Below are 24,069 nucleotides of genomic sequence, written 5' to 3' on the forward strand. Positions count from 1 at the left end.
TCAGTTTTATTTGTTTCTATTTTTTAAAAGTACTAACCAAATGAATTTTGTGTCCAAAAATTTATTACTAAATACAAAACTCAATTTCAATATCTCATTTAATTCAAATTTTACCAAACAAACACAATCTTAAAAGTGACTTTAATTAAAAAGACAAAATCATGGAAACTGCTTATTACATTTAGATCCTGATTATTAAAAATAAATTGTGATCTTGGTTTCAAAGTGGGTAAGTTTTTATACATACAAAATGAATAATTTAATTAATCTTAGCAAAAATAAAGGTGAAGGCCTAGGCGTTTTCTTGCGCGTTTTTGTATGGATTCGTTTCCGCCAAGGTGTGCATGGCCCGACCCGATTTAAAGATTCGGTTCGGTTTTGAACATTTTAGAGATTATTTTGGTGTGATTTTACTGAGTTTAGGGTCGGATAAGGGTCTCAAAAATAGACCCGATCATTATTTCGGATTGGGTCTGGGCTATAGCTCGGGTCACCCGAAGTCGGCCTGGTGGCCCGGTCATCATACACAATTAATATTTTGTGTTATTAATGATGGATGATGACTATTCTTATGTGGAATTTAAGTATTGTAAACCTTAATATTTTGTGTTATTAGTTATTATAAGACTATAAGTTAATGTTTTATGTTTAAAATACATAAAATTTTAGACTAATGTATAATATTGTATTATTTATATTGATTTAAATATTTGGTGTTATTAGACAATATTAATATTGATTATGGTTATGCTTTAATTTTAGAGAAGACTTGGTTCTTGTTATATTTTTCTAAGTGAATTTTACCATGTCAAATAATGGTTGGAGTTTTAGAAATTTGGATATTTTTACATACTAGCTTATTAGAAGGTATGAAGGTAATGTAGTGTTAACGACCCGGTTTTCACCCGGTATAATCGTGGCCCAAAAGTGTATAGGTTTCATCGGGTTTAAGACCGAATTCGGATTTAATAAATAGATCCGATATATATTTCGGGTCGGATTTAGGTCATATCAAACCCAGTTTTACCCGATCCATGCACACCCATAGTTTCTGCCGAAGCCTCATAAGTCATAATGGCTTTCTGTTTTGTTGCAAATCGAAGAAAAATCAATACAGAGAGGCAAAAAAAAAAAAAAATTCCTCCTTTTAAGGGAAAGAAGTTCCTCATAAGGAACTCATTTTGTTTCGGCAATTATGAGTAAAATATTCGATGATAGTTTTTTTCTTTTGAAGCTTTTTTCCATGCCCTCCTTGAAACTACATATCTGTACATTTAACTAATTAATTATGAACTAGAGGCATGGTGGGATGGGTAGTATCCTATTGAAGATTCTTGCGGTGCAAATTTTAATAATACACTTGTATACATCTAATTAAGCTTCTTATTATTATTGCAAATATTACTTAAAGTTTCGAAAAACAAAAATAATATTTGAATATTAAAATTAGTCATCAAAATTAATTATCATATATTTACGTAAAAATATACATATAATTTAATTTATTTTTAATATATATTTTATATTTTAATATATATTTTATACTGATAATTGATTTTAATAATTAATTTTAGTGTATATTTAATATAATTATTAAAAAAATAAATAATTTTTTTCTTATTCTTCCTTATTCCTTAATGCCACTTTCCGAACCTTTTCCTCCCATACGTTATAATTAGTTAATTACGTAAACATTCTTACTTTTTTCGTTCTTTTCTTTTCGTTAATTTAATCAATTGAAATTGAATATTAGACAATCTATTAGAAATAATATATAAAAAATTATATTATTTATAGATGACAGAGATGTAAATTGATTATACTTCTCTAATTTTATTAGACTTACAGAAAAAATTATTCAACCGTGAATAAAATGTCAAATTTTTTAAATTGTGTTGGAGCACATTAAAATGCTCATGACTAAAATTATAGTATTACCACTCCACTTATATATAAAATAAAAATATCAAAAGTTATAAAATAAAAAAAAGATAATAATGGCAGATTGACTAAAAAATTATTGATAATCACATTGAACATAGTGGATTAAAAAATAATTTGAAGCATCAGTCCATCAGATAAAACAAGCACAAACAATGATCATGATGAATTCCTATGAAAATCCGAAACATCATGGATAAATAAAACAAGAAAGTACTAATAAGATTTTGGTGGTGGATAAACGGTGCCATTCTCTCATGTTATTAAATTGGGGGACATAGGACTTCTTAGGTGATCATCACTTTAGGTTATCTAACACACTAACACTATGTTTGTTTGTAGGGAAAATAAAAAAAAAAAAGAAGAAAAGAAAAAAAAAATAAAAAATTGATAAAATTCACTAATTTTTTTTCAAAATAAAAAAAAAATGATTTTTTTTTTATTTTTAATATTATTCCTTCAATTTTTTCAATATATTTTATAATACAAAAATAAAATTATTTTTTTATAATTTTTTTTCTATCTAAACACATTTTAAAAAAATAAAAATTCACTTAATTTTTTTCTCTAATCAAACATAGCTTTATATTTCACTGAAATAAAAAATAAAAAATAAAAAATAATGGAAATAGTGGGTATATATGTAGGGTACGTGGACCAGACTATAATCTATGAAGTGTGAGAGAGAGTGTATGTAGGTCAAGATCACAGCCTAACCCTAATCTAAACCTGACCCTATCCCTATTCCTCTGTATATAGATTTGGCTTATTAGAATGAAAAATAGCCCCCCTATTGGGTCTATCAAACACTAGCTTTGGTACCTAATTAGTCATTCCAATGCATAAAAGTTTCCCCTCTTTTTTGTTTGGCCAACCGGACTGACAATGATGTGGCATAATTAGGCTTTCTTTACCTCATAATAATATTATTATTATTCTCTTAATTTTTTGGCTTGTGGTTATAGACCCATAGGAGTATGTTTACCAATAAATTTATGCTTGAATAACAATAAATAAAAATTTCAGAAGATTATCTAATTATAAATTAATATGGTTGTTATTAATAAACCAAGTCTAACCAAGGTAAATAATAAAACTTAAAAAAATATTAATTATTATTATTTTTTTGTTTACCTAAACGGTATTTCCCAACTCAACCGGTTAAAAACTAATTCGTTGCGGATCTAAACTCCATTTAAGGGTCTGCCATAAAGTAGGAACACTTGTCTTTTTTTTTTCCTATGAGAGAGGGCCCTAGGCCCAGCAAAGAGAAATCCACAAACGCACCCCAACCCCCCTCCCTCCGATTCTCTCCAATTTTATCACCGGTCCAGTTTCTTCGTACAATACTACAATTACGGGGATGAACTTAACACTTCATGGGCCTCTCAACAAAACTATTCATGCCTAACATCGGCCCAACAAGTTATTTCAAGCCCACATAATAGCACTCTTTTCGAACGTGGTTTCCTGTTATCAGCGGCCATGTCATCCTTGATTTACTTAATCACATGGGGTCCCTAAACAGATTATCAAAAGTTTTGGGGTATACCTACTAAATAGCACTCCAACGAAAAATGGATGAGATAAATCTCAATTTGATTCCTAAATTTGTATGCAAGTTTTAATTTAGTCTATAAAGTTTTAATTGTCTTTATTTAGTCCATGAATTTTGTGAATATAATTCATGTTAGTTCTTGAAACAATTTTTAACGTACAAACATTAACGGAACACTGTCGTGAACAGTCGGATGATACACTAAATTTTGTAAAATGATGTCCTTTTAGTTTTGACACTCAAATAATCCAAAAACAACATCATAAATGGTGTTTATTAAAATTTTACCTAATAAAATAAGTGATACGATGTCCTTTTTGAACTATTTAAATGCCAAAACTAAAAAAAAAATTACAAGTTTTAACTAGTCTATAGCAATGCTTCATTAACGTTTTTATACTAAAAATTATCTCAGGGACTAATATGAGGTACGCTTATAAACTTTGGGGACTAAATAGAAGCAATTGAAATTTCAGATATTAAATTGAGACTCGCATATAAATTCATGGACCAAATTGAATATTAACTCAAAATGGATCATTTCATTTTTTTGTTAGATTGTTTGGTAAAGTGTGATTTTTATTTTATATTTTTTTAATAGAATAAAAAAAATATAAGAGAAGATATTAAATAATACTTAATAAGAGATCATACCTTACCAAATACTTGAAAAAACAAATTAAGAGAATTCACTCACCATTCCTATGAACGACATGAACGACAACTATAATTTTAGCATATTCTAAACAGAACCTTTAAGAATCAACTTCTATATTTTTTTTGCTAATGAGTTATAGTTTAAATAGTATAACTTTTTTATACTCAATTAAAAGGTTGCAGGTTCGAGTCTCCTATCTTTAAAAAAAAAAAAAACTCTACTTTTCTTACCATAAACGATTCCTTTAAAGAATAGTTAAATTTTTTGTTTGGACAAAATAAAGTAGAATTACTTCTCAATGTAAAAATATGATATCCTAATTACACTTGATTCTATAATATCCTAAATATACTTAATTGCAGCACATATGTGAATTTAGGGATGATAATTGATGATTCTTTTTTCGTTTCTGTCTCCATTTAGTAAAATGTCCTCGGTTCTAGCTCTATTTTAGTCATGGGTCTTTATTTATTTCTTCCTGCAGGGGAAGCAACCACGGATATTAAATTTTAAAAAAATTTAATAAAAAATTAATACAACCTTAATAAAATCTAATATAAGTCAATTAAATATATCAAATCAAATACAATTCAAATACGAATTTAATATAATAACATACACATAGACTTTTTAAAATACAAATTAAAATAAAATAAATTAAGATTATTTACATAATATATATATATATATATATATATATATATATATATATATATATATATATATAAAAGGGCATTTAAGTAAATTCTCTTACACGGAAATTTTGCGAATCCCTATGGAACAGATACCTCAGTTTTCACCTTCGGCTCCATTTATTCGACGGGATGGATCTCCATCCTCGTAAAGATTTTGCGAGTCCCTGTTAACCTTTCCGTTTTCAGTCGCAGATAATCCCCGCTAAGTGCGGGTTTTTGCCATCCCTATGGTAGCGTTTGTTTTGAGGTACTGAGACAGAGACTGGGAGACTGAGACTCAGTATTGTGTTTGTTAGTTCAGAGACTGGTACTAAAATTTCTGTCTCTGTCTCTAAAATTTCAGTACCTCCAAAAAGTAGGGACACAGGGGACTGAAATTTTTAGAGATAGAGATTGAAACTTTAATAACATTTTATACCTAAAATACTTTCATTTCAATTAATTAATTCCAATTTTACCTTTCGTGCAAATTAAATTAGAGTTTCATTCTTGTTTTAATTCCTGTCTCTCATTTTGCACCAAACAGAATACTGAGATTTATTTCAATCCCTGTCTCTTAGTTTCTGTCTCTCAGTCTCAGTTTTTCCGTCTCTATCTCTCCACCAAACGCTACCTATATGATACTTATATAACAAAATGCTGATTTATTTATCTCACTACATACAAGTTGATTACATGAATTAGATAATGCTATAGGTGTTGATTGAATAAACTGTGCATTTTATAATATCTATATTATTGTCATAGAAGCTTGGATTACTATTGTCTGTATAGTATTTCCATAAATTCTAGTTGAGTTTTCAAGTGTGTTTCTTTAATAATTTGTCCAATTTTAACAAATAATCCAGACATCACTTTCAATTTCTTGGATCCTCTTATGTTATTCTATCATATTTTTCTATCATGTTTCAGTCTCCACATTGAGTTTGATTATAGAGATTGAAACAGAAACAAGAAATATGAGAGGATCTGCTACGCATATAGATTCACCTTCAATATATAATATGCATTAAATCATACCCTGTTTATATTATTTGTCTATATACATTAAGTTTTACTTTTACAAGCGAAATAGGTGAGTCAAAAGTATATGATCATTTTAATTACAAGGTTGTTACTCTCATATTACATTATGATAGTGTCTCCTGATTTCTTGGAAAATTTTGTTAATTTCAAGAGTTGCGACGGGCCGACGGCGCTTTTATGTTGGTGTTTGCAGAAGATTAACAGCAAAATTTGTTGCCATTTCTTCTATGATGCTGTCTGAGTTGGATGAGGAACTAGCTACCATGGTTCAGAGCTATTACCAAGGAAGTTTCTGGCGTAATGTGGCTGACTCCAACCTTGTTCCATCATGATGAGGTTCAAGCGCATCATCAGTTTATCCGCCGCATCGTCTTCGAGACTGCTAAGAGGGTCCGATGAATTCACTTCAGCTTGCAAGTTCTGCAAAAAAGTTGGAATGGTGCAAACCTTGTTCAGTTAGAATAAACTAAACTATCACTTTAAGCCTCCAAAGATGATGAAACTGACATTTTAACCCTCAAAAAGTTCACCTGTGGTCGCCACAAACCACATAGTATTTGATAAAATGCCCCAAAGTCTCCTGTTTCGGCCTAAACTTTTGGGGCATTTTGTCAAAACTTCTTTATCTTTTCTTTCTTGAATTAAATTTGTCAGCGTCTACTTAAGAAGTTATTTGCGCATTGCATATTATTGCTAATAGTACCTTCAATTCCTGGTACTTGTTCAGGTATTGCAGTGATTGCTCATATAAACCACAGTGATAGAGAAGAATGCTGTAATCTCTGAACTCGTTCGCATCATTATTATTCACGAGGATAAGGCGTTCGCATGCTGAAAGAATGGGGAAAATGATTGGTGTTAAATCAAATTATTCAAAAATTTCATCCAGGATAATTTATTGTTCCTCCCTAAGTAAAATAAACTAGAGAAAATGCAGAGAAATATTGTCCAAGCAAGGTTTTAAATGTGTTGCAGCAATGGCAAAAAACTACATCAACCAGCAGTTAACAACAGCCACAAAATTGGTCACACCACACAGCCACATCTTAGGACCATGGGAAGATAAATTTGTGCAAGTGAACTCAAACCAGAGGAATTGATTGGTTTTCCTATTTTCACTTTCATCTGTTATGTTTGATTAGGAAAGCACCCGCACCTGCCCTGTCCTATTCTAATCACCTATTTGGAGAATGAATTCTTTTATTAAAATCTTCATTATATTGGTAATTGAAGATTTTACTTAATTTGTTTCAATTTTTTCTGCTAATTTTGCAGAACAATAGAGAGAAACTGCATCAAATGCATACCAGACAATGAACGCCTCATGTCCCCAAATCGCACGCTGGTCCAAACACCTCGATCCAGCCTATGTTGAGCAGCCTTAGCTGATGCAATTTGAGATCCACTGCAGTTGACAGACTTTCCAATTAGTACTTAAAATGATATGCAAGAAACAAAAACAGTTAGAAATATCATAATATGAGGTACCTTTCTCCAACAAAATCCGATCTGTCGACACAGTTAGCAGCACGTGCTGCCCTTAAGAATAAACTCTTGTTACTATCATGCTGGAAAGGCCAGAATGCATGCTTGAGATTATTTAAGATCTGCACAGAAAGGCTAACATAAGTGCCTTATTATGACCATCACGCTTCACATTACTTAAGATCTGCACATATAGGCTAACATACATGTCTAACGTTAGAAATTGGCTACGAGAACTACATCAACAGATATCCAAACTAGGATGGCAGAAAACATTAAATCACCGCATCAAAATTAACCGAAAAGTAATAGACTTCAAATGGCAGGGTGTGAAAAGAAGCTTCATGAGTTTACATATGCTGAAGTTATTTACATAAAGGATGCCTTTTACACAAGTTTTCCATCATTGTTGAGTATGACGTGGGTCAGAGGTATGCAGTCATTCCCAATTCTCCAATCAATGAACCAAAAGGCGTAATGAAATTCATAATGCAAATGAGAGATGGGCGAACTCTACACCTCTAGCGTGGATTTTGACTTAGAGGCGCGCACACATCAACATTGTGCCAATTTTCATAATAGAGAAAATTTAAACATTTTATATTTCCCATTATTTGTTTGCAGAGGAAATATAGAGTGAAGTGTAAGTTACATGAGAGCAAGTAACAAAAAAAAAAAAAAAGAAAATACCTTGACTAACAAGTTTCCAGAGGTCATAATGTGAACTTGGTCTGATTCCTTGCTTTTCTGCTTATGATAGCCATTGGGAAGGGAAAGAGCATCATGAGGGAAGAAAATTTCGGCATCAAAATATAAAAGGCCCCACAGACGAAGCATTTTCATAATTTCTGAGTATATGAGTGACAGCATCAGAGCTGATCCTGAACGGTGAGTCAAAACCTGCCCAAAACAAATCACATCTATCAAATGATCAAGCAGCAACAGGTTTTCTCTTCAGTAACAACTTGTAAATAAGAGGGATATATATCATACTGAGTGGAGATATAGTGGCCGTAACTCCAACAGATTTTCATTGGCTCTGCTGAAACCCTTCAACAATAAAGTGAGTCAGCTAAAGAAATGCCATAAAGGAAAAATGCAGAGTCTAATCCATAAGCATATTACAGACTGTTATAGTTGAAAATTCAATTTTATAGTTACATGTTCTGTTCATCAAGTGATATTTGTGAGAATCAAACTGGCCAAACCATGCTGATCTGGTTGAAACATCAATTTATGCTTTTGTAAAGCACTAAGAAACTCTCCCTGTAATGAATCAAGCAAAAGCTTACAATATGGAACCAAAGTACATACCTTGTGAACATATAGAAATCTCTCTATGCTCTCTAAGAACTTCTCAGGAGATGAATCATATTCAGGTTTGTAGTGAGGACAATAGTCCATTGAAAGATCATCTAATCTTGAAATGAAAGCATCCACAGGAAGGGGAACTGATGAATGTGATACGAGAGAATCATCCTCCGCGGCGATATAGAGAGCCGTTCTTCCCAAATCAACACTCCTGTTAATGCAAATGCTAGTTTCCTTCTCAATCTCGGTGAATCTCCGAATTTGTGAGCAGAACTCCTCCCTGGCTTCCTGCTCATACATCAACAATGAAACTGATGAAATTATTGTGTGTTTGAAACTTGATGTCAATGTTTTAAAAACTAAACTAAACCAGACAGTTCAATCCTTCAGGCTATGACCAATCATTGCTTCAATCTTCTTTTCTCAATTTAAAATACAGATACCAAGTGCCATATAACTTAATTGTCAAGCAACATAAGTGCAAGCTTTTATAATCATTTCCAATCATGAAACTAAACACCAAAAAACTAAGAAACTAACCATCAACGATTCTAGTTAGAATTTGACATTGAAAATCCCAAAACTCCACAATCTTAATCTTAATATTTTGTTAATTAAATTTCTAAAATATATATTGCATTAAAAATACATAACAACTACTAAAATTTTTCAATATAGGTAACATTAATTGTTAACAAGATTTCAGTTCAGCATAAATAACAATTTTCTACAAATATCGCATAAATGATCGTAAAATAAATTAAAAAAGAAAAAGAAAAATGAAAACAATCGTGTAGATTGAGAAGAAGAATGAAGAGATGAATATACCCTGGCATGAGTGGTGTCGATTCCAGAAGCATCAAGAGCATCGTGCAAAACGAGCTTGAAGTCGGTGGCAACGTGTTGCAGGCTCGATCCACCGCGACACAGAACGCGAGAAGAAGAAGAAGGGAATGAAGGGAGAGGGCATAATTGGAATTTGGAGAAAGCAGAGGGAATTGCGAGGAAGGAGGTTCTGGAAAGAGAAGAAGGTGCTGGAGTCAACGAACTCATACTTCTTCAACTAATATTACTCACACAAATCAGATAAATTGATATTGATTCTTCACTTCTTTAGATTTCTGAAGAAGAAGATAATAATAATAATATCAATCAATTCAGCTCACAAAAATCGTTACGAAGATATTTTCAGTTTCAGAAATGAGTAGTTAGTTAGCTTCTTATAATAACTAACATAACCATTCATTCATAATTTTCTTTCTTTATTTTAAATAATAAATTTAAAAATTAATTATTCTAAAGAAGGTTGGATCTCGGGCTAAGTATTTTCTCTTGGTCTATAATCAGATGTGAATTATTTGCTGTTTGGAGGGGGCTGGTTTTAGCTTGGAATTGCGGTTTGAGGGATATTATATGTGAAACGGATTGCCTTGACATTCTGCCTATCATGCATGAGCTTACAAGTGGGTATTTATCTGAAGTAACAGATTTGGTTCACAAGATTCAGGAGCTTTTATCTCGTCCTTGGCTTGTTCATATTGAATGGGTATCCCGAGAAGCAAATAGAGCTGCCGATTGGATGGCTAAATATGGTGTCAAGAGTAACTCTAATCATGTTATGTGATGTTGATTTCCAACTAATCATCCGTTCGGATTTAGGATAGTTTTTGCTTTGTTTCTTTCCTTGTTTAGAGACAAAAAAAAAAAAAAAGGATTCCGGGACTTCACACCAAGGATCAAACTCTTGACCTGTTGGATCTAGCGCTCTAATACCATGTCATGAAACCACTCATCCCAAAAACTTTAGCTGATAAAAAAGGTAACACTAATGGTTATATCTCTAATACTCCCTAAATCTCCATTGTACACATTGTACAAATATTCCATTGGCTCCTCATATTTTTCCGTAATTAAATACTTATATAAAATTATTTTAGATTGTCAATACATGGAAATTAAGTTCAATATTTTTCAACAAAAAATTTAAAATTTAAAATAATTATACATTTATACTTATTCTTTTACTATTTAAACCCAAAAATAGACTTGAAGATAATTTTGAAGAACGGTTTTATTAGGGACATGCGTTGATAGTTATTGAAGCAAGCATGTCCCGCCTCACTTCGTCAGGATCTGAAGATATTATGTGTAGATAGATATGAATGAAATAGATGAAATGCATGCAAGCAGCGCTGGATAAGTGGTGGTTTGGGACTCTACTCTTTACTCTATAGTGTGAACGAACGATTTGTATTGGCACTTTCCTCTTAATAATATCTTTTTTTTTTTGTCATACGCAATATAGTAGATAGAAACTAGGTGAATTATATAGTAAAGATGTAAGTTTATAGATTTTTTTTTATGGGATGAAAGAGAGATTGAAAAAAGTAGGACTCACATTTTGAATAACAATAAAATAATAAAAAATAACTATAAAAGAAATTTATTTTCTCTCTATATCACTTCTATCTATATAATAGAGTGCCGCTAGAAACTATTTTTCAAGTATATTTGGCACTAGTACACATGGCCGCCCACTAATAATATCTACTTAATTCCTTTGTACTAAACGCTTTGTTGGATAGCCGAAAGGGGATGAAACTTGTAAATTATCTATCAATGAGGGAGATGCCCAATGCAAGTGGCTCACAACTCACAAACTATCAAATTTTCACTCTCTTTTTCAACAACTTGCAACTAGGTGCCATGCTCTCTTTTTTTCCCCTTCGGTTTTGGTCTATTACACTCACTGACCATCACTCTTACTCTCTAAGTTGGGTCTTCTGCTTGGTAGCCTTTCCCAGTACAGTTCAGCCTTTCGAAACAGGCCATATAATTGGGCCATAAATTAAATGGGCCCCATTCTCATAATTAGGACTTCGCTGATAGTTTTGGTGCAGTACATGTGTGTTATTTTTGGAAAAATTAGTACCAAAGACCATCAACAGACTTTAATTAACAAAAAAGACCAATTTATTAAGAATGACTAAAATTAAGGACGAAAAAAAATATCAAGGACGATTTTAAATCTAAAATTACAAGAGGGACGATTTCGATTCTAGCACAAAATTTTAGGGACCAAAATCGTACTTATCCCAAAAAAAAAAGTTGTACTATATTATTCTATATTAACGTGGATATTATATCCAAAAGATTAGGTTGAAGGTAGAGTTTTTTTTTTTTTTTTTTTTTAATTATTCTCTTTTGTTTCTCGTTTATCCTGGTTCCTTATCATAATATAATCTCAAACCTAATGTAAAGCCCAGATATTCATGTCAAGTTAATTGATAGGTGCGTCATAAAATTATAAGGTTGTACGCTAATTTATCTTATTTTTTTAACCAAAAACCACAAGAAAAATTTTACAAATATAAGATAAAAATATTAAAATATTAATGAATAATTCCATATGGACCAAAAAAATCATTCAATCATTATTTAATCTAGTTCATGAGCCAAATAAATCTTTTCATTAAAAAAATAAATTATCTTTTTATGTGTTAATATAACTTTTGCCATCGAAAGTATGCTTAGTTTAATTTTGGGGAGAGAAAATAAAATAGGGTAGAATTTTAACTTTATAGAAAAATTATAGGCACGCATCACACATGGCATTGTAAAAGACATTAAAATGATTATAGAATTTATTTGGTTATAGTTATTTAAAAATATCTTTTTAATTTTTTATATATATTTAAAAGATATTTGTAATAAAAATAAAATTACTAAAAAAATTAAACAAATTTTTTTCATAAATTTATAATTTTCATCCGCTAAAAAAAATGTTTTTATAACATAAAAAGATGTTCAAAAGTAAAATAAGATCTTTTAATACTGTGCGTCTAAAGTCTAAACAATAAACATAAACAACTTTTGTGTTTTAAAAATATCTCTTTTAAAAAAATCATTTAAAATATTTTTCTTTAAAAAAAAAAAGAGAAAAAGTCCCCTAAACAAGCACATTATTAGACATTATGATAATTTTCTGAAACAATTAGATCATCTTTCAAATTAAAAGTAACACTTTTTAGTTTTTACTTGCATACGTACCAAGATTATGTTTCTTTAGGTGGCAGTATACATGCATACTACATACTTTTGAACCTGCCCAAAAAATTCCAAAGATCTTTTTAAGTTATTTAAAGGATTTTGACCAATCTCTCTCTATCTTCTCAATTCTCGTGCATGCATACTTCCAAATTTGGGTAACTTTAATTTATAATAGATACCATTATATATATAATGATATTAAATGTATATTAAATTTATATTAAATTCAGTCAATAATGTAAAATATATATATTAAAATTAAAATATTAAATATACATTATGTTAGAAAAGTCAAACAATAAAAAAAATCTATGTGTATTCAAATTACATAAAGTAATACAATATAAGAGAGTATTTATATATGTTAAGATAATTGAAATAATAAAGACGTAATATTCTATAATAAATATTCAGATATGCTAAATAATTTTAATAAAAATTAATTAATCCTAATATATTCTAACATTTTCTTTTCAACTTAAGTGATAACTTGAGTTTAAAATTTATTTAAAATAACAAAAAAAAGAAAAAAAACTGAATAAACTAAAACGAATACAAGCGAAATTGTCAGAAGAAAGTGCAAACGAAATTACTCGAAAAGAAATACAATCAGAAAAAAATGCAAACAAAATTGTAAAAAAAAAACGTAAATAAAACAACCACAAAAAATATAATCGTAAAAATATAAAATATATATTAAAATATTAAATATATTAAAAATAAATTAAATAATATATATTTATACACAAATTTATAATAACTGATTTTAATGTACATATAATATTTTTTTATATATAAGCTTGCTGAATCAGAATCATATCTAATTACTTGTCTTCAATTCCCAGCATATATATTGATAAGTTAATTAGTAAAGTTGATTAGCAGTTATTATGGCACTAATAAAAAGCTCAAGCAGCAGTGAGAGTGAGAGAGAGATAAGAAAGGGACTCATCCGCCATGGCCAGCACCACACCAACACCATCAAGGGTGGTTGGCATGCTGCCATCTTCATCATCTGTGAGCTCATCATCACTTCATTATTCATAATCTGTCTCTGTTTAATTGGCTTTGTTTTTGTAAATTTCTTTCTTCATAAGAATTATTACATCATAATTATTGAATAGTTTAAACTTTTTTTTATAAAAAAATTTTAAGTGAAGTAATTTGTATCAATAGATCATGGATTTTGTTATCTTGGACGCTTGTTAAAAATACTTTTTTTTTTAAAAAAAAAGCTTTTAAAATTTTATATGCTTTGAAAGAAATTCAATAACAAAATTCATACGTTTATCTAGCTAAAACTTAAAAAAAAAAGGTAATTAATTAAATAAAAAGAGACGCCCCAAAAAATGTTTAAAAAATACTTTTTTCTTTATATTTATAAAATGTAAACTTTTTTCTTCCAAAATTAAAATAATAAACACTTTAGTCCATTTGATCAAAATATGTATCAATAATTATATTGTTATAATTATATACATAAACTAGTAATAATTATTTGATTGATAATAATAATATTAATATAAAATATATTATTATTTTACTAAGTTTTAATTATTTCTAATATATTTTATCACATAATATAAAATATTTTAAGTAATTACAAAAATATTTAGTTCAATTTTTTTATATATTTCATTATTATTAATGTAATAGTTTTATTTATTTTTGATATTTCTCATATAATATGAAATATTTTTAATTGTTAACAAAATATTTAATTTGAAATATTTTATATATTTCATCATTTTTAATGTGATGAATTTATTGTCAAACATATATAACTGCAATAATTTTTAAAATCTTTATTTTAAAAGTCAATTTTAATAAAAAAAAATTTTAAAAATAAAATCTTTATCAAATTATACTTTTTCTTTCCTTTCTTCTGTTTTTCTTTTCCTTTTATGCTATAATATAAGGCCAATTTTTACGATGTCTATGAATTGTTATCTAAATTTTATCTAACTTATTTTTTTGTAATAAACTTTAATTTTTTAAAAATTATTTATTTTTATATATTTTAAATTAAATATTAATTTTTAATTTTTTTTATAAGTAGGCACTACATTTTAGACATCACAGCATTTACCATAATATAATTACTTATTTGTTTATTTTGTAGGTGTGGAATTTGCACAGCAATTTGCTTTTACGGGGTTGTCATCAAATTTGATAACATATCTAACAAATGAGATTCATGAATCCATAACCGAAGCAACGAAGAATGTGAACACTTGGCTTGGTGTTTCATCCCTCTTCCCATTGCTTGGTGGATTCATTGCTGATTCCTATCTTGGTCGCTTCAATACTGTTGTCATATCCTCTTTCATTTATCTTTTGGTAATTTTTTAATTATTTTACTAAGAAAACATATATACATATATCCATAAACATGATGATGACATGTATGATATGTTTACTTATTGGTTTTCAATTAATCCTGAATTTGGTTAGTACACTACTAGAAATATGTTTAGAACCGTCGAATTTACTGTCGAATCATTTATGTTGGTATTATTATTGATTTTTTGACAATGACACGGAACCATGGAATCTAGGAATTTTTATCGTTAGATTTGCAAGTCCGTCTATAATTTTGATAGTAAAATTGACGCCAAGAGCCCTTTAAATTGGCGGCAACATTATGTCACCGAGTAGATGGATGGTCTGCGAATTCTTTTGTTTTTATTGTATGCTACTTTGAGACTATAAGATTTGGATACTGCTTGCTCTCTAATTGGGACTATGATGATGACATGCATGCACTACAACATTTCAAGCTTTAGGTTACGATTTTTTTTGTCATATCTAAAAACTGTAACCTAAAATCCTCTATAATTATGGTTTTTTGTCGTAACCATAAAAAAATGCTTTTAGTCACAATTTATTTTAAAACTGTGACTATATAGTCACAGTTTTGAAGATAACCTTTTATAATTTTAGATTTTACACGACACTTTTTTGTTGCCACATTCAGAAACTGTGACCTAAAAGTGTCTATATGCATGCAGGGCATGATTTTGATGATGATCTCAGTGTCGTCTTTGAAGAACGATAAGCTTTTCTTCTTATCACTTTATGTGTTAGCAATGGGAGATGGAGGCCATAAGCCTTGCGTCCAAACTTTTGCGGCGGATCAGTTTGATGGGAACATGGAAGACCAAAGAGAAGCTAAGAGCTCTTTCTTTAATTGGTGGTACTTAGCCATTGTTCTTGCATGCACTTCCTCTGTTTTTCTTGTCGTTTATATACAGGTATTTAATTTCATTTGTTAAAATATAAAATGTTAAAGAACTAATATTTTTAGTAGATAAAAATGAAGAATTCGTTAGTATTCACTTGAATGCAAAAAAAACATGAGAGAAAAATATTAATCACATAATATTTTTTACAATAAAATAATTTCCACAGTATACAACAAAACACATGCATAACTTAAAAAACAATTGTGACATGCACACAAAAAATCAATCACTAAATTAATTATAATGTATTTGTATATAAATATATAAGTTATTTAATTTATTTTTAATGCATATTTTGTATTTTAATATATATTCTATACTAGTGACTGATTTAGTAACAGATTCTTTATATACATCTAATGTAGTTAAATTTTTTCTATCAACTTTTTTGGATACACCTAAAAATAATACCATCATATATATAATTACAGGAAAATGTTGGGTGGGCAGCAGCACTAGCATTGCCATCAGGAGTGTGGACAGTGGCAATAGCAGTGTTCTTTATTGGAATCAAAAGATACAAAAAAGAAACTCCAAAAGGGAGTTCCTTTATTTCTATTGCCCAAGTTCTTGTTGCTTCATGTCGCAAATGGAACCTCAAACATGACACTTCTGTCTATTATTATGGTGATCACTACCATGACCAAATAGAACACACAGATCAACTCAGGTGTGTTTTATTATTAGTTTTTCTTTGTATTTTATATTAGAATTTAATTTTAATACACTCTCAATGTAAAATAATTTTACACGTACGTCTAATTATATAACGGCAAGTCAGTGAAAATAATTTTCTGTTATATTGACTGCATGAATGATCATAAAAAAAATAACTGATGTAATTAGATGACGGTATAGAATGTTTTATATTATTAATGTATCAAAGTTAAACTCTTTATATTATTATATTGCTTGACACATGCATAGAAGTAATCATTAATTACTCAATTAATAAGTATAGAGAACTAATTTTTAATTAGTTAACGTTAATCAATTTTTTATTATGAAATTATTTTTTTTAACCCTCATGTTTTAGAAGTTTTAAGGATTAGGATTAAGATTTGGGTTTAGAATTAAGAAATTAAGATTTGGGTTTAGAATTTTACTGAAATTTATTACAGATTTTTGGACAAGGCAATGATGATGGATGAACATGATGTTACAAACAACACGAGAGAACCATGGAGGTTAAGCTCAATGACACAAGTTGAAGAAGTAAAGCTTGTCCTTCGTTTAATTCCCATATGGCTAAATTGTTTGATGTTCGTTGTTGTCCAAAATCAAATGAGCACATTTTTCATCAAACAAGGTAGCACATTGAACCGTACCATAGGAAAAATAGGGTTTCAAATCCCTCCAGCATCACTTCAAGGTGTTGTAGGAATCGTAATCCTTTGTGGTGTTCCCATCTATGACCGTGTTTTCGTGCCGATTGCTAGAAAGTTCACAAAACATCCGTCCGGCATAACGGTATTACAGAGGATTGGAGTTGGTCTGGTTCTGTCTATACTTAACATGGTTGTTTCAGCACTCGTAGAGGCCAAAAGGATAGCTATTGCTATACAATATAATCTCGTCGACGATCCCAAATCGGTTATACCGTTGAGTATTTGGTGGTTGTTACCTCAATACGCAATTCTTGGAACTGCCGACGCACTCGCAGTCGTCGGACTCCAAGAATTGTTCTATAGTCAGATGCCGGAGGGACTAAGAAGTTTGGGAGCAGCGGCATATGTTAGCCTCTTTGGAGTTGGGAGTTTTGTGGCAAATGCAATAATAGATGTTGTGATTGCAATCACTTCAAGAATTGGTTATAAATGGTTAGGAAATAATTTGAATAAGGCACATCTTGATTACTATTATTGGTTATTGGCTGGATTAGGTGCTCTTAACCTATGTGTTTATCTAAGGATTGCCAATGGTTTTGTTTATAAAAAGTTTCATGAGCTAAATTAGCTTATGGTGATGCATGTATATAACTTGACAAAAGATTTGTTTGTGGAAAATGCAATAAGAAAGTAATTTTTTTTTAGTCCATAATTATTCTGCTAATTTGTATTTTAAATTGTTCGGGTGGTTAATCTTGTTAAAATGCAATTCAATCTTATTAAAAAGGAGGTTAATGTTGTAGCTAATTTGTTAGCGAAGAGAGGAGCGTCAAATGAGACAGAATTCACCGAGTGGTTGAAATCTTGGTCGGAATTGTGAGATCGATGCTCTCCACCATGACCTTGTTATACTGTCTTGTTAATTTTTTTTTATTTCTAGGACCGGGTTTCCTGTTCTAACTTTTTCTTAGACAACAAAAAAAAACTTGTTCGGATGGTTAACTTAATTTGGTGCATTTTAGTCCAATTTAACATTTAACTAGATAGCGAGTTGCCTTATGGTTAAATTTTAACATGATATTGGAGGTATAATTATCTCATAGTGGTTAGCCTTTAGCAAGTTGTTGGAGGAATTGAAATTTAGTTAATTCTTACTTATTTTAGGATTAATTTTGACTGATAATATAGGTTTGAGATTTGTGAGGCGAGGAAGAATGTCGAACAATTTATTTGTCAAAAAAATGCAATAAAAACAAAAATTTGTTTTGCATTTTATTGGTGAGTTCAAATAGGGAGTTATTTTTCGACTAATATCAATTAATTTTTTAAAATTTTAAATTTTAAATTCTAATTTTTAAATCTAATTCTCATATATTTTAACTCTAAACCCTCCAAAAATAGGTTAAAAATAATTTATAATAAAAAACCCCTAATATCGACTAATTAAAAAATGGTTCTCTATATTTATTCTTGATTCATTGCTTCCATGACCAATACCAACAACAATCTTAATACTACCTTGGAATGTTTGTATTGTGTGTAGAAATGACAATATAGAAAAATAGAGATGAGGAACACTCCATTTCCCACCTCACACACTGAAATTTTTTTTTTTTAATCTCAATTTCCATTTTTAATAATAGAAAAATATTCCTCTCCATATTCTCATAATTCCTCAGAGTGATTTTTTGCCTATTTTCGTCTCCAATTCGAATATCTCTAATTTCGTGTGTCAGGTGAGTTGACTAAAAATGGAGTAATAATTCTAATGCAAAAATCCAAAGGAAAAATTGATTTAATAAGTACAAATAAAGTGCATTTAATTAGTCAATGGTATAGAAATAATAATGGTGGTCAACAAAATTAAAACCAAAATTAATTTTAATATAAAATAGATTCCCATTTATTTGTCCAAAACAGAAATCTTTGACCTTATCCTCATAAAGATAAATATTTAATTGAGAGAATCCTTAGATAAATTAATAATAATATAAATTTAATTTTGATGCACTATCACTCTAAAATAGTTTTATACGTGTATTTAATTACAGTAAAAATAACTATCTTTCATATTGATCACGTGAATAGTCATTCAAAATAACGGATATAATTACACAACTGTGTAAAATATTTTATATTGTTAATACTTTAAAATTAAACTTTTTTACGCATATTTCCAAACTAAGGCTACATTAAATTTGGATGTTTTTTTTTATATTTTAGATTTTTTTATAAAATAATTTTACAATTATTTTAAATATTTGTTGTTATTTGATTTTAGATATTTTTTATTAAATTTTAAATATTTTTTATAATAATTTAAATTTATATTTCTTAAAAAAAATTACTAATTAACTACCCCCTAATTAATTATCCATCGAAATTAGTTTCCAAACTAAGGCTACATTAATTTATTGTCTTCGGTTTGTGTCTATATAGTACTAACTACTATAAATATAAATATACTGTATATAGTAAATATATTTTCTCTTCTTTTTTTCCTTCTTCTATTAATTTGGTCATTATATATCATGGAAAGAAGCTCCAATAGTGACACAAGCAAGCACCTCCTCCAACCCCACCCCAAAACCATGAAAGGTGGCTGGCATGCTGCAAGGTTCATTATCAGTGAGTATTTCACTTCATTGATGTTTAAAAATTTTGATTTTTTTTTGTCATTGTCAAAGAATTAAATGTTTAAGTTTGATTATTAGGTTTTGGATGTCATCATGGATCATTAAACCTTGAAATTTCATAATTATTATATATCATAAGATAATAATATAAAATCTCTTATGATTTAAGTTTTTTACGGTTAAACTATGATTACTGCACGAAAAATTAACAACGTCTCAAACATACACAATATTACAACATTTTGTAACAAATTAAATGATTGTATTCTTTCAACTTTTTTTCTTCTTCTTTATATACAATAATTATTTTTATTTTATTTTTTGTAGGTGTTGAATTTGCACAACAATTTGCCTTTATAGGGTTGTCATCAAATTTGATCACATACCTAACAAATGAGCTTCAAGAAACCCTAATTGAAGCAACAAAAAACATAAACACTTGGGTTTTTGTTTCGTCCATCTTCCCTTTGCTTGGTGCTTTCATCGCTGATTCTTACATTGGTCGCTTCAAAACTGTCACTATATCCTCCTTCATTTATCTCTTGGTACATAATTCATAAATTTCAACTCCAACATATCTAAATATTTTTAATATTTTTTATTTTTATTACTTATAATTGATTATTTTCTTTATTAATTTTGTGTTTCTAATTTAATTATGGTGTGATTATAACTTATATCGTTCACACCTCTGCACTATAGTTTCATATAGTTAATGCCTACCTACTTAATCAACCTAAGTAGTTCTAAACATATAATCCTTAATATTTTATTTTTATTTAACTTTTATTATATTTGATGGGTATTCATTACAGGCTAATCATCCAAACAGAAGTTATAGATTTTTTTTTTGGTATTTGTTACGGTCATTTTTTTCTTTTATAAATTTTTTAATCAATGTAATTGGATATAATCATATTAGGTATACACTAAAATCAGTAATTAAAATTAGTTATCAGTACAGAATACACATCGAAATACAAAACATACATTACAAATAAATTAAATTATACATGTATTTATATACAAATATACTGGTAGTTGATTTAAGTATACACTTAATATTTTTAAATTACACCTATAAAATGGATATATTTTTTTGTTATATGTATATCAAAATCAACCACCGTATACAATTCACATTGAAATATAATACAAAATATACATAAAAAAAAGTGATTTAACAATAACTTGATGTTAGCAGGGCATGACTTTCATGACACTTTCAGTGTCCATTTTGAAGCACGATAAGCTCTTTTTTGTCGCACTTTATGTGTTCTCCGTCGGAGACGGCGGAATTAAGTCGTGCGTTCAACCTTTTGCGGCGGATCAGTTTGATGAAGAGAAAGAGGAGCAAAGGGAAGCCAAGAGCTCTTTCTTTAATTATTGGTATTTGGTTGTAGTACTTGCCAACTCTTCTGCCGTCTTCTTTATTGTTTATGTACAGGTAATCTCATTCTTTATGGCTCCATATTTTTGTTAATTAATTTAAAATGATGTAATATAAAAATTCAGAATCAATTATAATTTAATGGTTAAAAGTTATATATAAATTTCACCATTTAAAGGTAGTCGGCTCGATGTGGTTAGTTTGACAAAAGTTATTCGTGAATATCTATAAAAAAAAAATTGAAAAAGAGACGGAAAATAGAGATTACAAAAGTTTGTTTTTAACAGGGTAAAATATGTTTTTTTATTCCTATTGTGTGCAATTTTTTAAAAAAATACCTGTAATATTTAATTTCATTCAATTTTGTTCCTAAAATTTTTTATTTATGTCAAAATTATATATTCATTGACGTTTTAAATTTTGTCTTTAATGTTTTAAACAAAGTTAATGTCCAAAGGCATTTTAGATATAAATAAAAAACATTATTAATAAAATTAAACATTATGAGTATTTTTAAAAAAAATCGTACATATTAAGATTATGAATGATTATTATTTTTTTTTATTTTTATCGGATCTTATCATCTATGCATACATATGCATAGATGATAAGATCCGATAAAAATAAAAAAAATAATAACCATTCACATGAACATATTTTCATTTAAAATAATTTAACATATTTAATTAAATTGTTTATAACAACGTATATTGATATCTTAACTATTATTTTTGGATATCATGTAGGACAATATTGGGTGGACGGTAGGACTAGGGTTGCCAGTAGGGGTGTGGATAGTGGCAATAGCAGTGTTTTTGATTGGAACAAAAAGGTATAAAAGGGAAAACCCTAAAGGGAGTCCCTTCACTACAATTGCCCAAGTTCTTGTTGCTGCATCTCTCAAATGGCGCCTAAACCACTTACCAACCAATGACACTTCTTTGTGTTATTATGGTCTTGATGATGACCATCATCCACTTCCAACTTTGGAACACACTCATCACCTCAAGTGAGTTTTTATTATTTTTTCGGTATTCTCTTCGTTTTAAAATAAGTATCGTTTTCACTTTTGAAATTCATTGAAAAGTTTGTGTATCTAGATAAAGAACTTATTTAGATACATTTATTTTTTAATAAACTTAAAAAGTGAAAGCCACGCTTATTTTAAAATGGAAGAAGTATTTATTTTCTTTAAATTTGGCCAATAGTCAAAATCATTTTTAAAAAATTAAGTGGGCGATAAAAAATGTTTCGAATAATTTTGAAGATACAACTTTAAATCCAATTGGCCCTTCCATCAATTAGTAGAACGACTAAGTTAATTTTCTATTGTGTTTTTCAATAATTAATTTAATGAGTTTGATTTTTCAACAATTAAATTGACAAATACGCAATCTTTCAAGAACTATTTTAACAAATAACTGTTCTAAATTATTAGCTAGTTAAATACGATTTAAAATTATTTTCTTTTGACGGCAAAAATTGAAAACTATATATTATAGATTTTTGAACAAGGCAATGATGATCGATGAGAATGATGCTTCAAGCAAGAGTAGAAATCCATGGAGGCTATGTTCAGTTACTCAAGTTGAAGAAGTAAAGCTTGTCCTTCGCCTCATTCCTATATGGCTATGTTGTGTCATGTTTTTTGTTGTCCAAAGCCAACTAGTCACATTCTTCCCCAAGCAAGGTAGCACAATGCAACGTCACATAGGATCGAAGTTCGAAATCCCTCCGGCATCACTTCTAGGGTTTGTTGGAATCGTAATGCTCTGTGAAATTCCTGTCTACGACCGAGTTTTTGTGCCGGTTGCTAGAAAGTTCACAAAGCATCACTCTGGTATTACATTATTGCAAAAGATTGGTGTCGGTCTATTTTTGTCTATACTAAACATGATTGTCTCGGCACTCGTAGAAACTAAAAGGGTTGGTGTTGCAAAACAACATAATCTCATCGACGATCCGAATTCAATTTTACCGATCAGTATCTGGTGGTTGCTACCTCAATACATTCTTTCTGGAACTTCTGATGTTTTCACAATTATTGGACTTCAAGAATTGTTTTATGATCAAATGCCGGAGGGATTGAGAAGTTTGGGAGCTGCAGCATTTGTTACTCTCTATGGTGTTGGAAGCTTTTTTAGTAATGCTATTATTGTTATTATTGTGGCAATCACTTCAAGAATTGGTGAAAAATGGTTTGGGAATAATCTAAATAAGGCACATTTGGATTATTTTTATTGGTTACTAGCTGGATTAAGTGTTCTTAATCTTTGTGTTTATCTATGGATTGCCAAGGGTTTTGTTTACAAAAAGGTTCTTAACCCTAATTCAGTGTCCTGAACTAATATTAATGTGTTTGTAATGTTGGATAGTATTGAATAAAGGCTCATATATTTTGTAGAGAAAAATAAATAAATAAGTATTTTTATTTTATTTTTTTCTTGTAAAGACAATTAAATATTTTTTTTTTGTAAACCATATTAAGCATTTCCTCTGTTTCTAGTGGCGCAGAGTAAGCATTTGTCCTTCTAGAATGAATTTTTTTTTCTTTTATACAATAAAACATATGTTTTTTTCTTATTATTTATTTTATTTGACCCCACGCTAAGATTAAAAATAAATTTTAGTCTTTAAAATAGTCATGTAAAATATAGAATTTTAGAACAAGATAAAAAAGATTAGATTATTGTTCTTTAACACTATAAAAAATCTATCACAATAACTATAAAAATAGAAGAATTAT

The 24,069-nt window shown here is 29.1% G+C and overlaps 3 protein-coding genes across 4 annotated transcripts; 2 read left to right on the plus strand and 1 right to left on the minus strand.

Annotated features, from left to right (window-relative positions):
- Positions 1-5,857: 5,857 nt before the first annotated feature.
- On the minus strand, positions 5,858-9,916 carry LOC107623371 (transglutaminase family protein). The gene is made up of 8 exons (XM_088486435.1): positions 9,503-9,916; positions 8,678-8,962; positions 8,357-8,413; positions 8,054-8,263; positions 7,367-7,485; positions 7,186-7,283; positions 6,582-6,709; positions 5,858-6,298 (listed from the first exon to the last, which is right to left on the minus strand). Exons 1-8 carry the CDS (start codon positions 9,725-9,727, stop codon positions 6,137-6,139), a joined length of 1,284 nt encoding a protein of 427 aa, XP_088342561.1. The 5' UTR covers positions 9,728-9,916; the 3' UTR covers positions 5,858-6,136.
- Positions 9,917-13,582: 3,666 nt separating this feature from the next.
- On the plus strand, positions 13,583-17,964 carry LOC107621224 (protein NRT1/ PTR FAMILY 5.4-like). Its single transcript, XM_016323257.3, has 5 exons — positions 13,583-13,741; positions 14,847-15,064; positions 15,736-15,978; positions 16,401-16,639; positions 17,091-17,964. Exons 1-5 carry the CDS (start codon positions 13,615-13,617, stop codon positions 17,923-17,925), a joined length of 1,662 nt encoding a protein of 553 aa, XP_016178743.1. The 5' UTR covers positions 13,583-13,614; the 3' UTR covers positions 17,926-17,964.
- Positions 17,965-19,810: 1,846 nt separating this feature from the next.
- On the plus strand, positions 19,811-23,723 carry LOC107622072 (protein NRT1/ PTR FAMILY 5.4-like). 2 transcript variants are annotated; one of them, XM_016323995.3, is made up of 5 exons: positions 19,811-19,925; positions 20,261-20,478; positions 21,138-21,380; positions 22,070-22,332; positions 22,826-23,723. In XM_016323995.3, the coding sequence occupies exons 1-5, from the start codon at positions 19,829-19,831 to the stop codon at positions 23,664-23,666; spliced, it is 1,662 nt and encodes a 553-aa protein (XP_016179481.2). In that variant the 5' UTR covers positions 19,811-19,828; the 3' UTR covers positions 23,667-23,723. The 2 variants fall into 2 exon arrangements, with proteins under 2 accessions (XP_016179481.2, XP_016179482.1); XM_016323996.3 differs by lacking the exon at positions 20,261-20,478 and having other exon boundaries at positions 19,854-19,925.
- Positions 23,724-24,069: the final 346 nt, after the last annotated feature.

This window comes from Arachis ipaensis, chromosome B10, assembly GCF_059453495.1.
Source record: "Arachis ipaensis isolate K30076 ecotype BB chromosome B10, ASM5945349v1, whole genome shotgun sequence".
Classification (NCBI taxonomy): Eukaryota; Viridiplantae; Streptophyta; class Magnoliopsida; order Fabales; family Fabaceae; genus Arachis; species Arachis ipaensis.

What these genes read in the sequence shown, in the direction of transcription:
- LOC107623371 (XM_088486435.1), bottom strand. Translation starts at nt 9,727, where the DNA reads ATGAGTTCGTTGACTCCAGCACCTTCTTCTCTTTCCAGAACCTCCTTC. An exon ending in GGCCACTATATCTCCACTCA is followed by an intron (nt 8,264 to 8,356) that starts GTATGATATATA and finishes TGTTTTGGGCAG; the next exon opens with GTTTTGACTCACCGTTCAGG. An exon ending in CATGAGGCGTTCATTGTCTG is followed by an intron (nt 6,710 to 7,185) that starts GTATGCATTTGA and finishes CCATTCTTTCAG; the next exon opens with CATGCGAACGCCTTATCCTC.
- LOC107621224 (XM_016323257.3), top strand. Translation starts at nt 13,615, where the DNA reads ATGGCACTAATAAAAAGCTCAAGCAGCAGTGAGAGTGAGAGAGAGATA. An exon ending in TGCTGCCATCTTCATCATCT is followed by an intron (nt 13,742 to 14,846) that starts GTGAGCTCATCA and finishes TTTATTTTGTAG; the next exon opens with GTGTGGAATTTGCACAGCAA. An exon ending in TTCTTGTCGTTTATATACAG is followed by an intron (nt 15,979 to 16,400) that starts GTATTTAATTTC and finishes ATATAATTACAG; the next exon opens with GAAAATGTTGGGTGGGCAGC.
- LOC107622072 (XM_016323995.3), top strand. Translation starts at nt 19,829, where the DNA reads ATGGAAAGAAGCTCCAATAGTGACACAAGCAAGCACCTCCTCCAACCC. An exon ending in CCTCCTTCATTTATCTCTTG is followed by an intron (nt 20,479 to 21,137) that starts GTACATAATTCA and finishes TGATGTTAGCAG; the next exon opens with GGCATGACTTTCATGACACT. An exon ending in GAACACACTCATCACCTCAA is followed by an intron (nt 22,333 to 22,825) that starts GTGAGTTTTTAT and finishes TATATATTATAG; the next exon opens with ATTTTTGAACAAGGCAATGA.